Raw genomic sequence first — 13,893 nt, forward strand, 5'->3', positions numbered from 1 at the left:
AAGAAATGCCGAGAAGACTATTACCCGGGAAGGCTGAGGTCCCAGGAGAGCTACAGTGATATGTCCAGCCAGAGCTTCAGCGAAAACCGAGGCAGCATCCAAGTCCCCAAATATGAGGAGGAGATGGAAGAGGAAGGGGGCATGTCCACTCAGCAGTGTCAGACCCGTCATCCGATCAGTTCACTGAAATATACCGAGGACATGACGCCCACAGAGCAGACCCCGCGGGGCTCCATGGAATCGCTGGCCCTGTCTAACACAACAGGTGAGTTCTGTTTACCTGGAGCACAGCGAGCGGACTCTCGGGGTGGCCTGATGCCAGTCCTCAAGACTTGCGCGTTGTGCCCGCCATGTGCTCTCGTCCGCCGGGTCGTTGAAGAAGGTGAACCCAAGTGTCGATGGCTTCTGTCTTTGACTGGATTCCCTTTAAGCAGAGCCTGAGGCAGGGATTAGGGTGCCTGTGATGTGTTGAGGACGTGTTCCCAAGGAAGGGGAGTGAGAGAAACAGGCTAGGGTGGGGGGAGGAGCCAAGTGAAGAATGATGTCTGGGCTGGAGTCTAGCTTCAGCCTGAGCCCACAGGGGGCTCTGGAGGAAGGGTTGTACCACACGGTTGGTTCCTTCTTGGGACAAGGGGGCTGACGTTTTGCATCACCGTGTCAGTCATTGGCCCAGGGCTCCTGGAGGGTGACCTGGGGATAAGGATGTGGATGTGGGCCCGGGGGGCAAGTCAGCTCCCGTCGGCCAAAGGCAACATTCAGGAGAAGGGGTGGCAGTGAGCTGGAGGGGGGTACTCATGAAACGGGGTGCCGCCTGGGACATCAAAGCATCCATGAGAGCTTCCGTGGCTGTCCTGAACCCCAGTATCTCAATAGGGAGCCGGATTTTTTTTTTTTTTTTTTAAAGATGATGTTGGGGGTAGGAGTTTATTAATTAATTTATTTATTTTTGCTGTGTTGGGTCTTCGTTTCTGTGCGAGGACTTTCTCTAGTTGCGGCAAGCGGGGCCCACTCTTCATCACGCTGCACGGGCCTCTCACCATCGCGGCCTCTTGTTGCGGAGCCCAGGCTCCAGACGCGCAGGCTCAGTAGTTGTGGCTCACGGGCCCAGTTGCTCCGTGGCATGTGGGATCCTCCCAGACCAGGGCTCGAACCTGTGTCCCCTGCATCAGCAGGCAGATTCTCAACCACTGCGCCACCAGGGAAGCCCAGGAGCTGGTTTTAATGTGTAGATAAAGATGAAAGAAATGGGGATGGACAAGGAGAAGGCAGGCAGGCTGAGAAGGACAGAAGTGTTGGGAGAGACAGACAGACAGACACTCCGTTGACTGTTCTGGCCAACCAAATTTTCCAGCTGTTTTCCGTACATGTGAAGACGATGTCAGTGTCCTCTAAGATGGCACTACTCAAAGTGTAACCCGAGGATTGGGGCTGTTCGCAGTGCACCCCGAGATAAGTACTGAAACTGACAGTGTTCAGAAGCTCTTAGAGCAGTCTGACATTGCTGGGACATCCAAGTGCACATCCACTGGGCTCATCTTATGGGTCCAGGTGCAGACCTCTCAGGGTGTTGTAGACCCACGGGCGAGTTGTCTGTGGCAAGTGCTGGGTAGGAGTCCTGCTCAGGTGGGTCACATATCAGGCCGCCACAATGGACTGAAAATTTAAAAAACTGGTCCTTCACTACAGATAGCTTGGGAAATGCTGCTCTAAGATGCACTAAGTGTCTCTGCCCCTTGTTGGCAGGACACCGAGGAGGGAGATGCACTTTTATCCCTTACAGTAGAGATTCCCAGAGTCTAACGTGTCTGTCTGGGTGGAGATGGTGACAACCTGATGCACATCAGCCCTGGATGGAGGGACGGCCACCGCTCAGCTCCAGCTGGTTGTTGCCACTTGCAGGGATGTTTATTTATTCAACTAAGAGTGATAGAGCTCTTGCCATGTGCCAAACATTGTTCCAAGCACTTGATAAATATTCACTCACTTAATTAAATCATCGCAACCCTTTGAAAGGTACTCTTAAAATTCTCACTTCAGAGTTGAAGAAACTGAGGCACACAGAGGTTGAAGGACTTGCCCTAAGTCACCCAGCTTTTTTTTTTTTTTGCGGTACACGGGCCTCTCACTGTTGTGGCCTCTGCCGTTGCAGAGCACGGTCTCCGGATGCGCAGACTCAGCGGCTATGGCTCATGGGCCCAGCCGCTCCGCGGCATGTGGGATATTCCCGGACCGGGGCACGAACCCGTGTCCCCTGCATCGGCAGGCAGACTCTCAACCACTGCGCCACCAGGGAAGCCCAGTCACCCAGCTTTTAAACAGGGATTTGAACTGCTGCATGTGACCCCAGAGCAGTGCTCTTAATCACACCAGGGTACCAACCTAATCTGAGCCCCATGCTGTCAAATCTTCCAGTTTTTCCAAAGAAGTTAAAAGTGTGGATTTTTTAAAAATGTGAAACCTATTGGAACTCTCTGCTGGACAAGCAAAACGTGTCTCTGAGTTGTAGGATATCTGTGCGGTGCGTTTTTAATTTTCATCCCCCTCCGGTGCTTTCACAGCTGTGCTCTCTTTTGTCCTGGAGGACAGATAGCAGATATCCTTACCCCCATGTTTCAGATGACAAAAATGAGGCGTTGGTGAGTAAGCACTTTGCCTACTGTCGTAGAAGTGAGCAATTAGTGCAGAGTGACGACCACCTGGCTTCCAGCCCAGTTTGTGCTATTCTCAGAAGATTTGTATGCTATAATTATTTAAGAGGCCAGGAGATAAATGTGTAGTTCAGATTCTGAAGCAGAGTTTCTCAAAGCTAGACCACCTGCATGAGAATCATTGGCTGCTTGATTGAAACATGGACTCCAGGGCCTCCTCCCCAGGCCCGGTGTATCAGACCCAACAGAGGTGGGGTCCATGCATTTTTTTTTTTTTTTTTTTTATTTCAAACAGAAGAGGCCAGGAGATAAATGTGTAGTTCAGATTCTGAAGCAGAGTTTCTCAAAGCTAGACCACCTGCATGAGAATCATTGGCTGCTTGATTGAAACATGGACTCCAGGGCCTCCTCCCCAGGCCCGGTGTATCAGACCCAACAGAGGTGGGGTCCATGCATTTTTTTTTTTTTTTTTTTTAATTCAAACAGAAAGTCACCAAAATTATAATCATCCTCATCAGTTCACTCAGTCCCATGCAATTAACTTTTTTTTCCATCTTGATCTTTTGTTAGCACTTGGATGAACGCATCAGTTTTCCATTGGAGTTCTGAAAATGCTTATTCATTCAGTTCAGCAGTACAGTCAGTTACCAGAAACCTGTACTCGTCAGAGTCTTTTCCGTGAATTCAGGAACCTGCCTTTTTACCAGCTCCCTGCTGGTGCTGATGCGACCACTGTCTGAGAGCAGTTGTTCCTGGGTTTGTCTGTTCTGACTTTATTGTCCTCCCGCCGTAACCTAGGAGGAGGTCTCGGGCTTGGAGAATGTTGGAAAGGCCACACGGGTACCTGTGACGAACACACAGTCTCCAATCGTAAGGAAGAGGCCGGGTTGTTTATCCTTGAGATTTTCTACAAATCCTTGGGCAAGGCAACAGATGCCCCTCTGTCACTGAGATTTTTGGAAAGCGGCCCTGAACCATGTCTGATACAGAGCTGAGAAAAGTTGCTCAGTTCAGCGCTGTCTGATACGGTAGCCACAAGCCACATGTGACTATTGAAATTCGAGTTAATTGAAGATGAAATAAAATGAAAATTTTAGGCCCTCAGCTGCACGAGCCACATTTCAAGTGGTCCCTAGCCATGAACTGAATTTTAAACTTCTTTTCATTTTAATCAGTTTCACTTTCAGTAACCATGTGTAGCTAAGCTAGAGGCTCTACCCCTATGGACAGCACAGATGAAGGAAGTGAGCTGTTAGGCCGGGCACAATTTCAACCCCATTATTAGTCTCTTTGGAAGTTCTCTCATGAGCTCTGGTTTTTCAGATTCTAACGGTTGGGAGTACCAATTCTGGAGTTACACTCCCGAGGTTCACATCCAGCCTCCGTCATGTAGGAGCTGTGTGGCCTTGAACAAGTTGCTTAAATTCCATAACGTTTGGTGTCCTCATCTATGGAATCTGGTGAATAATAGTGCTTCCTTTGTAGGGTTTTTGTAGAAGGAAATGATAATACACTTAAATTCGCGCATATAGTCTTTGACACATATGACTCTCTCTGATGGTTACCTGCTACTTTTTTTTATTATTATTATTTCCCTCTCATCCCAAACATACTGGTGCATGGTTTTGGCCTCTAGGGATGTTTTGGATTCCGGTATCTCCCGGCATCCAGCAGCTGTGCAGGTTCGCATTTTTAGGTTTGAAACTGCTCCCGTGGGTCCTCTTTTTCCTAACCAGCCTGAGAAGAGCATGAGAAATGGGACTACAGAAAGCCATTTTGTGCCCCTGTTTTTCCATGGCTCTGTCAGACCCATCAGTGTGGAAGGGAGATGGTAGCTAATATTCATAGCACTGGTTCATTGTTCCTCACTGGAGCACATCCTAAATAGCCTTTCACATCCTATGCCAGACACACATCACCAAGGACGTGGTGTCGACGAGGCTTGGTAATCGGTCCTTTTGCTGCTGACCCTCACTGTTGCACTCCAGTTTTGCTAGAAAATTCAGTAGTCTTTTGAGAAGGCAGTGTTCTGAACTATCTGTGTTATCTTCAAACCCTAGAATCCCAGTCTATGAGTGAAGGTACGTGTCACCGAAGTCTTAGTCAAAACACCTTGATTCTGCAGCGAAAGCTAGATTTCAGAATAATGGATTTTTTTTTCCTGTTTTATGGCCAGTAACTTGTTATTAACTAAGTCTGCAGTGTTTAATCTGGCACGAAGCATGATCTTTTTGTGGGCAGCATTTTTCCTTAGAACAGATCTTAGAAAAACAGGTAGCCCCAGTGGCTGGCCAGTCTCAGATCTGGCCTTTGACACCTCCGGTTTGGTTTAGAAGTCGGAGTGTACTGTCCCTCCCTCCTCCTTGGCAAACACAGTCCATCCATTCTGCTCACACAGAGTGCATCAGGCGGACACGGTCACCATTTGCGTCCCCATCATGTGGAGTCTTGCAGAAGCTCTTTAACCCTGCCATGGCCTGAACATGCCTCTAAAGCCACTTGCAACCCGGGTGATCATAGTATTAGAAATAGGAATAACAAAATCAGCAACAGCTAACATTGCCAGGTGTGTTTATCGTGTACTAGGTACAGTTCTAAGCACTTGGCAGGAACTAACTCACAGCATCCCTGCGAGGTAGATACAGTTATTTCCATTTACAGGTTACTTAAGTGAGACACAGAGAGGCTAAGTAGCCCAAGGCCACACAGCTTGGAACTGGAGGAGCAGAATTGAAATTTGGGCGTCCTAGCCCCAGAGCCTGTGCTCTTGACCACTGTGTCATGGCAGAAGTGGATAATGATGTTGTGGATGATCAGTGGTGATGACCGTAATAGACCAACTGACTATGATGTCACCTGGTAAAGACTTCATATATAACAGCTCTTCCAATCTTCATGACAGTTCTGTGAGATAAGGCTGATGATTATACCCATTTTACAGTTGAGTACACTAAAGTTCATGGATGTCATGACCTCCCTACAGTCACCACTGATGGCCAGGACCTGAACCCGGGTGTGATAGTCTGCAGAGTGCTTGCCCTTAACCTCTCTGATCTGCATCCTCACAGGAAGGGTCGTCTTCATAGTCAGGAGATTGGCACAATGACTCTTCGCGGAAGGGACAAGGATTCCTTTCCCTGTTGCAGCCGGTTTGCTGATATGTCTGTGAGGCTCGGGCAGGCCTAGAGGGAAGCTCTCAAATGAGAGCTGAACAGCAGAGGCAAAGGTGGCTGTCCAAGGTGATGTGCCTGGGTCAGACGCAGGAAAGACGAAGGAGACTAGTGCAGACCATCTGGAGGTTGGCATCTGGGCAGGAGGCACTGATGGGGCGGAGACCGCGGCTGTAGAGCAGGTTGGGGTCTGGGTTCAAGTCTCACTGGGGCAGGTGAATAGAGCTGGAATTGAGACTGGTTGCCTCAGGCAGAGGCCACACCAGGGGACAGCTGGAGACTGTCAGCTGGTCCCCCAAAAAAGGGCCCTGTTGACAGCGAAGAGGCTGCGAATAGGGCTATTTCTTGAGGATCAACCAGATTCTGTAAGGAGTGGTTGGGTCAGAGAGAACTGGGACCTATAGGAAGGAACTGCAGATGTGGCTGGGGAAAGGTGGTTTCTGTTCGTTCATTCATTCATTCATTCATTCAGCCAGCAAATGTGACTTGAGTGCCTACGTCTGTGCGTTACAGCAGAATGAAGGAGAGCATGGGCTGTAGACCAGTTGGCCAGTTGGAAATTGGACTTTGTGGTTTAATTCCTATGTTACGCTAGGTAGAACTGGCTTGTCTATTCTGTGCCTCACTGTCATCTTTTTTTGGGGGGCTGCGCTGTGCAGCTTGCGGGATCACAGTTCCCCAACCAGCGATCGAACCCCAGGCCACAGCAGTAAAAGTGCCAAAACCTAAACACTAGACCACCAGGGAACTCCCTCACTGCCCTCATCTTTAAAATGGAATGCCAGCAGTGCCTTGCAGAGTTGTTGTGGGAATTAAATGAGTTAATTCCTACAGAGAATTTAGGACAATGCCTGACACCCTCTGAGTTACTATTAGAGATTATTCTTAGTAGGTGCCATGGCCTGTTCAAGGTGCCGGGGATGCAGTGCCGAGCTTAAGTGGACGTGGGCCTTCCCCTCCTGCACATTACAGTCTAATGGAGTTTAATACATCGTAACCATCTAATTGTACCATGTAAATTTGCATCACTGGTAAATGTGGGGCTACAAGGGTATGCAACGAGGGCTATAGCTAAGTTAGGGAGGTCAGAGAGGGCATCCGGAAAAAGTGATGCTTAAGGGGTAAAGGGGAAGGAGCATTCCGGGTGGCATGTCAGCATGTGCAGCGGTCCTGTGGTAGGAGTGTATGGCAAGTATAAAGATCTGGAAGGAGGCCCTGTGGCTGGGTGAAGCCCAGAGAGTAGTAAGGCTGGGAAAGCAGGCACAGGGGGATGGTGCAGAACCATTTCAGATATTTTAAGCGTTTGGGGCCTTTCCACTAAGGACAGTGGAAAGCCCTTGAAGTTTCAGGCCAACAGGGAGGGGAAGTGACATGATCAGATCTGCGTTTTGAAAAGACGGCTCCGGCTGCTGTGTGGGGAATTGATTGGAAGAGGGCAAGTGCTGATACAGTGAGACCCATTAGGTGGCCATCCAGGACCGTGCAGCCAGGAGAGGAGGTGAAGGTGGCAGCCCGCAAGGTGTAGACAGAGCAAAGACTGAAATAAGAGGATGCAAGTGATGGTGACCTAGGAGAGGAAATTGGCAGAGCTTTGAGTGCCCTGGGGGAACGGTCTCAGGAGACAGAAGAGGACTGATTTGAAAACATAAAAATGGATCAAAGTTTGCCTGCTCTGTGATTTTTGACCCAGGCCAGCATTAGCAGAAAGTACACGTGTCACTGGCCTGGATATGCAGACACACAGTAGGAGCAGAGAGGCTTCCTGCGGTCGTTGATCAGTGTTGCACTGTTGTGGCATGTCCACGCCCTTATTATTTTTTTTAATTGAAGTATATTACATATTTACAATATTACATTACATTTACATTACATTAGTTTTACAGTATTACAATATTACATTAGTTCAGGTGTACAACGTAGTGATTCGGTATTTTTATAAATGATGCTCCATTTAAAGTTATTATACAAAATAATGGCTGTATTTCCCTGTGCTGTACTACACACGCTTTTTGCTTACCGGTTTTATACAGCGTATGTGTCCACGACTTTAACATGCATCACCTACATACCTTGACAAGGGAAGCTTGGTTGCATAATACCGGGGCGTACTGATTGCTGGGGGGTAATGGGGTAATTTTTCAGCATTTCTGGCAAACAGGAAAAGGAGGAGCAAACATCAGTGTGAGGATCTGAAGTAACAACTGGAACAGCCCACTTTGCCAAGAATGTCTGCAATGTTTTTAAATCCTTGTAATGCAAAACATTTTTATATTTAATTCGAGGCAGGAACGTTTCTCCCGTTCTTCTGCATAACTTAGATATCCATCCTCTAACCCGATTTCTCTATTAAAATTGTTGGGTAAAACCTCCTAACCAGCTGGCGCCCATTACTTGAGGACTTCCCCTCAGACGTGCTCATAAATCACATGGCCCAGATCTTCCTGATCATTTCCTCCACTGGGGAAGATGTGCAGCCCAGTCTGGAATTACAGATTTGAAAAGCTAGAACTCACCTTGAATTCTGTCAGTTGACCCCAGAGCCAGCCCAGGATCTGCTTGGGAAATGCATAGGGATTGTCTTTGTTCACTGGAATTAGAGAACTCTTTTGTTTGCAAGCGTCAGAATGCCAACTCGAAAGGGTGTAAAGAACAAGGTTTTGTTTTTAATCAAGTAACTACAAAGTTCCCAGCTTTTTGTTCCAGGTACAGCTGGATCCATGTGCACAAATGATGTCATCAGGACTCAGCCTCTTTCGTCTCTCAGTTCTTGTTTCCTCCACACTGGCTTTATTCTCAGGCAGCTCTTCCCAGGGGCAGCAAGGAGAGCTGTCAGCAGCTCTAGGCTAATGTCCGTTAACATCAGGTCAAGGGGAATGGGAACTGATCTGTTTTAATAGTGTCAGTGAAAGTCCCAGAACTGAGTCGCATTTGCCTAACTTGGGCCACCCTCGGTGGGGGTGGGGGGGGTGGGGGGGGGTGGAATCAATGCTCTTTGGCCAAGCCCGAGTCACAGGTCTATCCCAGGAACTAGGCAATGGGGCCAAGGTCATCAGAGCTGTAGGGATTGGGAATGGAGATGGGGAGCTTCTCCACGGGAAATCGAAGTAGCCTTTTCAAAGGAAGAGGGATTGTGCTGCAAGAAGGTAAAAGCCACAGGTGTCTCCTTCTGGACCACAAGCATCCCACCCATCTGGGGCTGACCACACCCCACCGCCACCCCTTGATCTGGTTCCTTTGTCCAAAAGCCCCACCATTTAATCAAATGTCCATTACGTATGTCAGCCATGTTTTTCTGGAGACACAGCTCTGCTCTTTGGGGCATGTCCCTGTGGTGATTTTAATGGGGAGGTTTCAGATGGTTTGAGGGACAGCTTGGATGGTACCCTCTCGCTCCGTGTTGAGGAAGTGATTCAGGAATGCTTTCTGACTGGTCTCATGGGGTGACTGCCTCTGTGCTTCTCGAGGAAGCCATGCCCTCTTGTTGGCATTTCTTAGCTCTGAACCAGGCTCACAGACCAGGGACCAGATGAAAACCAGCAGAGTGAATGTCATAGGAGAGTCTTTTTGTTCCCTATTTCTTCCAGAGTCAGTGTTTCGGTGTGTGGGGAAACAGAGGACATTGTCAGAGCCAGGGGTGACAGATGGAGAGCAGTGGAGAGACGGGACAGAACCCAGCCCACGGTGGCTGGCACACCCCTGCTCCCTGTCATGGTCTTGCTGACATTTTCTGGGTCCAGAGGAACTTTTCCAGCGTCCTGGTTGTTGTTTTTTAATACATTTATTTGTTTATTTATTTATGGCTGCGTTGGGTCTTCATTGCTGCCCGTGGGCTTTCTCTAGTTGCGGCGAGCGGGAGCTATTCTTCATTGTGGTGTGCGGGCTTCTCATTGTGGTGGCTTCTCTTGTTGTGGATCACGGGCTCTGGGCACGTGGGCTTCAGTAGTTGTGGCACACGGGCTCGGTAGTTGTGGCACACGGGCTTAGTTGCTCCGTGGCATGTGGGATCTTCCCGGACCAGGGCTCACACCCGTGTCCCCTGCATTGGCAGGTGGATTCTTAACCACTGCGCCACCAGGGAAGTCCCCAGTGTCCTGGTTTTTAATAACCATTCAGGAGGCTTATTTATAGCCTCCTTGGGCCTGAGCAGTCAGCTATGCTGAGAGTAAGGAACCGTGGTTGCTGACAGGAGAAAAAAGATGGCTGATTTTACTACTGAAAATGCAACCCTGGAAAAATGAGTCTAGGGTGGCGGCCAGGGGGTGATGGGCTTTTCAGACTGGTACAAGATTTTACAGAGTGGATTTTTAAAGAATGAGCATACATTACTCTTGGAACCTTTGAATTGGGGAATCTCACATGGGCAATGAGCTAGCTCCTGTCCACTTGAAAAATGGCTTTGAAATGCAGATCTTTAGGATTTATTTTTTTAAATATTGACAGTTAGGAAAATGTAAAAGGGAAAAATTGAGAAAAATGATAGAAATAGGGAAAAAATATCCCAACGCCTACCACTTGACTAGCGCTAGTATTTTGGTGAATTTTCCCTGTATACTGGTGTATCATTTTTTTCTGAGTTGTAGGCATACTGAATCTTTTGTGTCCTGAATTTCTTCATTTGCATTCTATTATCAGCTTACGTTCAGAGCTTTTGTAACCATCATTTTTGATGACTGCATTAATATTCAGCTGAATGACTGTTACTACGTCTCTGGAATTGGACACTTAGGCAGTTTCCAAACTGATTTTTATTCAAATCTTGATTTCCTTTGAGTTCCATCAACAAAACGTACTCTTTTGGCCTTCCCTTTTCTTATCAACATAAACCTAAATATTCTGGCTCAGTGGCTCACCAGATCCTTGACCTTCTCAGCTTGGCCACTTGGGGAAGCCTTTTAGCATCTCCTCCGCAGAGTGTTCTGGTAGCAGCATGAGGTCTGTCAGCAGTACTGCGCCGACCATCACCTGTCTTAACCCTCTTCAACCCATACATGAAGTGTGTCCCAGAGCACTGAAAAATTAATGTGATTGAAACCCCACTTCCTAGTATGAGCCATAGGGAGCCAGCTTTTAGGAGAATGCTTCTCCATGTAAACAGTCAACCATCCACTCCATCAATTAGAGTCATCCAGGGACCACCTACGTTATATTCCTTTGGGATGCTTGCCAGTAATGCAAATTCTTGGGCCCCACCCCAGACTCGCAAACAGAATCTCTGAGGGCTCAACCCTGGACTCAGGGTTTTGTAACACGTGCTCCCGGAGGACTCTCAGGCCCACTAAGTTTGAGGAAGGACCACTGAGCTAGAGATAACCAGACTCCTCACCTCATCACCTGAGTGATCAGCCATACTTACCATCTCGTCTATGGCTGGAACGTTCATCTGTCCTACAGTGCCCTTTTGCATCTCCTCTTAGCCCTGAGTCCAGCCTCCTGTGTAGACAAAAGAAAAAGTAGATCGTGCTTGTTCTGAAAAGCTCTGTAGATGTCCCTGATAACCAATTGCTCTTGGTCCAGTAAGTAGCATTCTAATGAGTTAAGAGCACATGATCTGAAACATATGGGTGGGATATTCCTTAATTACATAGTATGGATTAAATAGGAAAGAAGGTAATACTTGCCAGGTGGTTTTGGTATTTTCACAGGATACAGCAGAAAAAGTGGGCAATAAAACACTCTTCAAATAGGGCCAGTTTCAGTTCTAAATCAATGTGAAAATCAAAGGCCCTGAAACCAAAGTTTCATAAGAATAACTTTCACCAGCCCTCCCGTTTTTTACCTGCATCATCTTGAGAGCACCCAGGTAGCTGTCTGCGTGCATGTATGTGCTTCTTCTGAGCTCTGTTCTGCCAGGCGGCTCCTCCAGCCTGCCCTTCCCAAATCAAAACCAGACGTGTGACACGTTTCTGTGAGGCAGCTGTCACAAATCAGGCTGAGCAAGCAGGCGGGGCACCGCCTAGAAGATAAAGTCTCTGAGTCCCAACACAAAATTACTAAGAAAAAACCTAGTGTTTTCTTTGGTACAAAAACTTTTAACAGCTTAAAAACGTCATGCTGAATTACCCATCCACTTAGCTAAAGATTTACGGCATATTTCTTCCTTTTTTTTTTTCCCCGCCCCCCCTCTGTTCTGGAAAATCATGTTTCTCAACTCTCAGCTACCCAGGCGCCCAGTTTTGGCGCCCAGTTTGCAGACCACCCAGCCCCCATCTCCTCCTTTTTCTGTTTTTTTCCCCCATGTACAAGGAGTGGAGGCAAAAACGAGCTCATTTTGCTCCTTGCACAGAGGAGTAGAAACTGTCCTTCTGTGCATTTCCATTCTCTGGACCTTTCCTTGGAGCAGATCTTTGACTCTCAGCTGTGCCAGGTCTGAGGGATGCTTGTTTCTTGGGATCAGCCGTCCTGCCCAGTCACATCTGCGTCCCTGAGAGTGTTCAGTCCAAGGACACCTGTGGGGACGTACTTTCGATTCTGACATTGTGAGAGCATCCATAGCAAGGATTCTGTAACTGCCCAGCAGCAAGCAGTCTGGACCTCGCCAGGGTTTCTCATCCCGGCTGGAGCAGACTGCCAGTGGCTGCCTTTCAAAACGGAGTCGCTGATTTAAAAGGGCAGAAAAGTCCGTTTCAGGCTTTACATGTGTCTTTTCCTTGGGGGCAGATTGAGCTCAGAGCTGAAAGGGAAGTGAGAGGAGGAGAGAACAGCCTAGAACAACTCATCCTTTTTATTTCTTTCGATACTGGGTCCTGGGTAAAAAGATCAGGGGGAAGTTCCCTTTGCCTGAGATGCACATTTCATGTACAGACACTGCCCCAGGGTGAGCGTGATGGTCTAGATGAGTGACTCTCAGTAGGGGCAGGTGGAGGTGGGGAGGGTGGGGATTTTGCCACCCAGGGGACATTTGGCACTGTTTGGAGACATTTTTGGGGTGCAGGGTGCTCCTGGCTTCTAACGGGTAGAGGTCCGGGAAGGTACTGCTAAACATCCTCCAGTGCCTGGAACAGCACCTTACCTCCCGGCAGAGAATTATCCTGCCTCATAAGCCAGTAGTGCCAGAGTTGAGAAAGCCTGGTCTAGACACAGGGAATTCGATTAGAAAGCATCAGCCCCCATGAAAGCCACTGAGAACCGCATCTGAGGAGGTCACGATATCCCATGAAGGGGTGGGTCTGCCTGGCCTGGCATTTCAGAAGCCCTCTCTGCAGCTGAAAGAACCCTTTCTGCTTCTTGGTCTGACCCCAGCTACAGCGCCCAGTGAGTCTTAGGGTTTAAGGGTCAAACCAACCTGGTTGAAATCCCATCACCGCTCTAGCTGCGCGACCTCGGACAAGTGGCTCAAATCTCTCAGTCCCTCAAATGTCTGCCACACGGGGCTGTCATAGGACAGGAGGTAATATGCAGAAAGCACTTAACCGCATGCCCAGCACTTGGCAAACTCAATATTTGAGAGTTATTATTACTCTTTTTATTAGGTGCCCCAGCGCGCTGACCTCCTGTCCCTTTCCTGTTAATTCTGTCTCAGCCCGTTGCTCCTTTGCCAGGGAGAAGGGGAATTGAATGGAACCCAGACATCATTATCATAGAGATGCAAGGAGAGGGCCAGGGTCAATAGAGGAGCCTGAGGTCTGGCAGTTCTGTAGACGTCACAGACCCAGACCATGCTGACGCCCACAGCTGGGGAGCTTTATGGCTTGGATTTTCAGGAATGTTTGCAACTGGAAAGATGAGCCCCTTTCTCCCTGAGTCTCAATTTCCCACCTTGTCTGAGCTGAAAGAGGCTACCAGAATCTGTGGCCTAATTATGCCCACATGACACCTATTAGCGCTAACGTAACACCTATTAGCACTGAGGGAGCCCGCCTCCCCATGTAAGGAAGCCAGGATGTCACCTCCCAGACCACAGCCTCTCCTCTGCTGATCCCCCTCCCTCCAGTGTCAATGAACTTCTCAGACAATTCCCATTTGCCACAGCTTAGAGGAGTTAATTTGTTCTTGGAATCTGTGGATGAGAAACAGGCCCAGTTCTGGGCCACGAGCTAGGAAGACAGTGGGGCGGGGGGGGGGGGGGGGGGGGGGCG

General features: G+C 48.5%; 1 protein-coding gene across 1 annotated transcript in view; it reads left to right on the plus strand.

Moving 5' to 3' along the window:
* PRICKLE2 (prickle planar cell polarity protein 2) overlaps positions 1-13,893 on the plus strand; it is a 343,057-nt gene that overhangs the window by 298,163 nt on the left and 31,001 nt on the right. Inside the window, 1 exon segment of the mRNA XM_007445671.1 lies at positions 1-265. This exon segment is cut by the window's left edge and continues 15 nt beyond it. Within this exon segment, the coding sequence (XP_007445733.1) occupies positions 1-265 (265 nt within the window).

This window comes from Lipotes vexillifer, unplaced genomic scaffold (assembly GCF_000442215.2).
Source record: "Lipotes vexillifer unplaced genomic scaffold, Lipotes_vexillifer_v1.1 scaffold239, whole genome shotgun sequence".
Taxonomy (NCBI): Eukaryota; Metazoa; Chordata; class Mammalia; order Artiodactyla; family Lipotidae; genus Lipotes; species Lipotes vexillifer.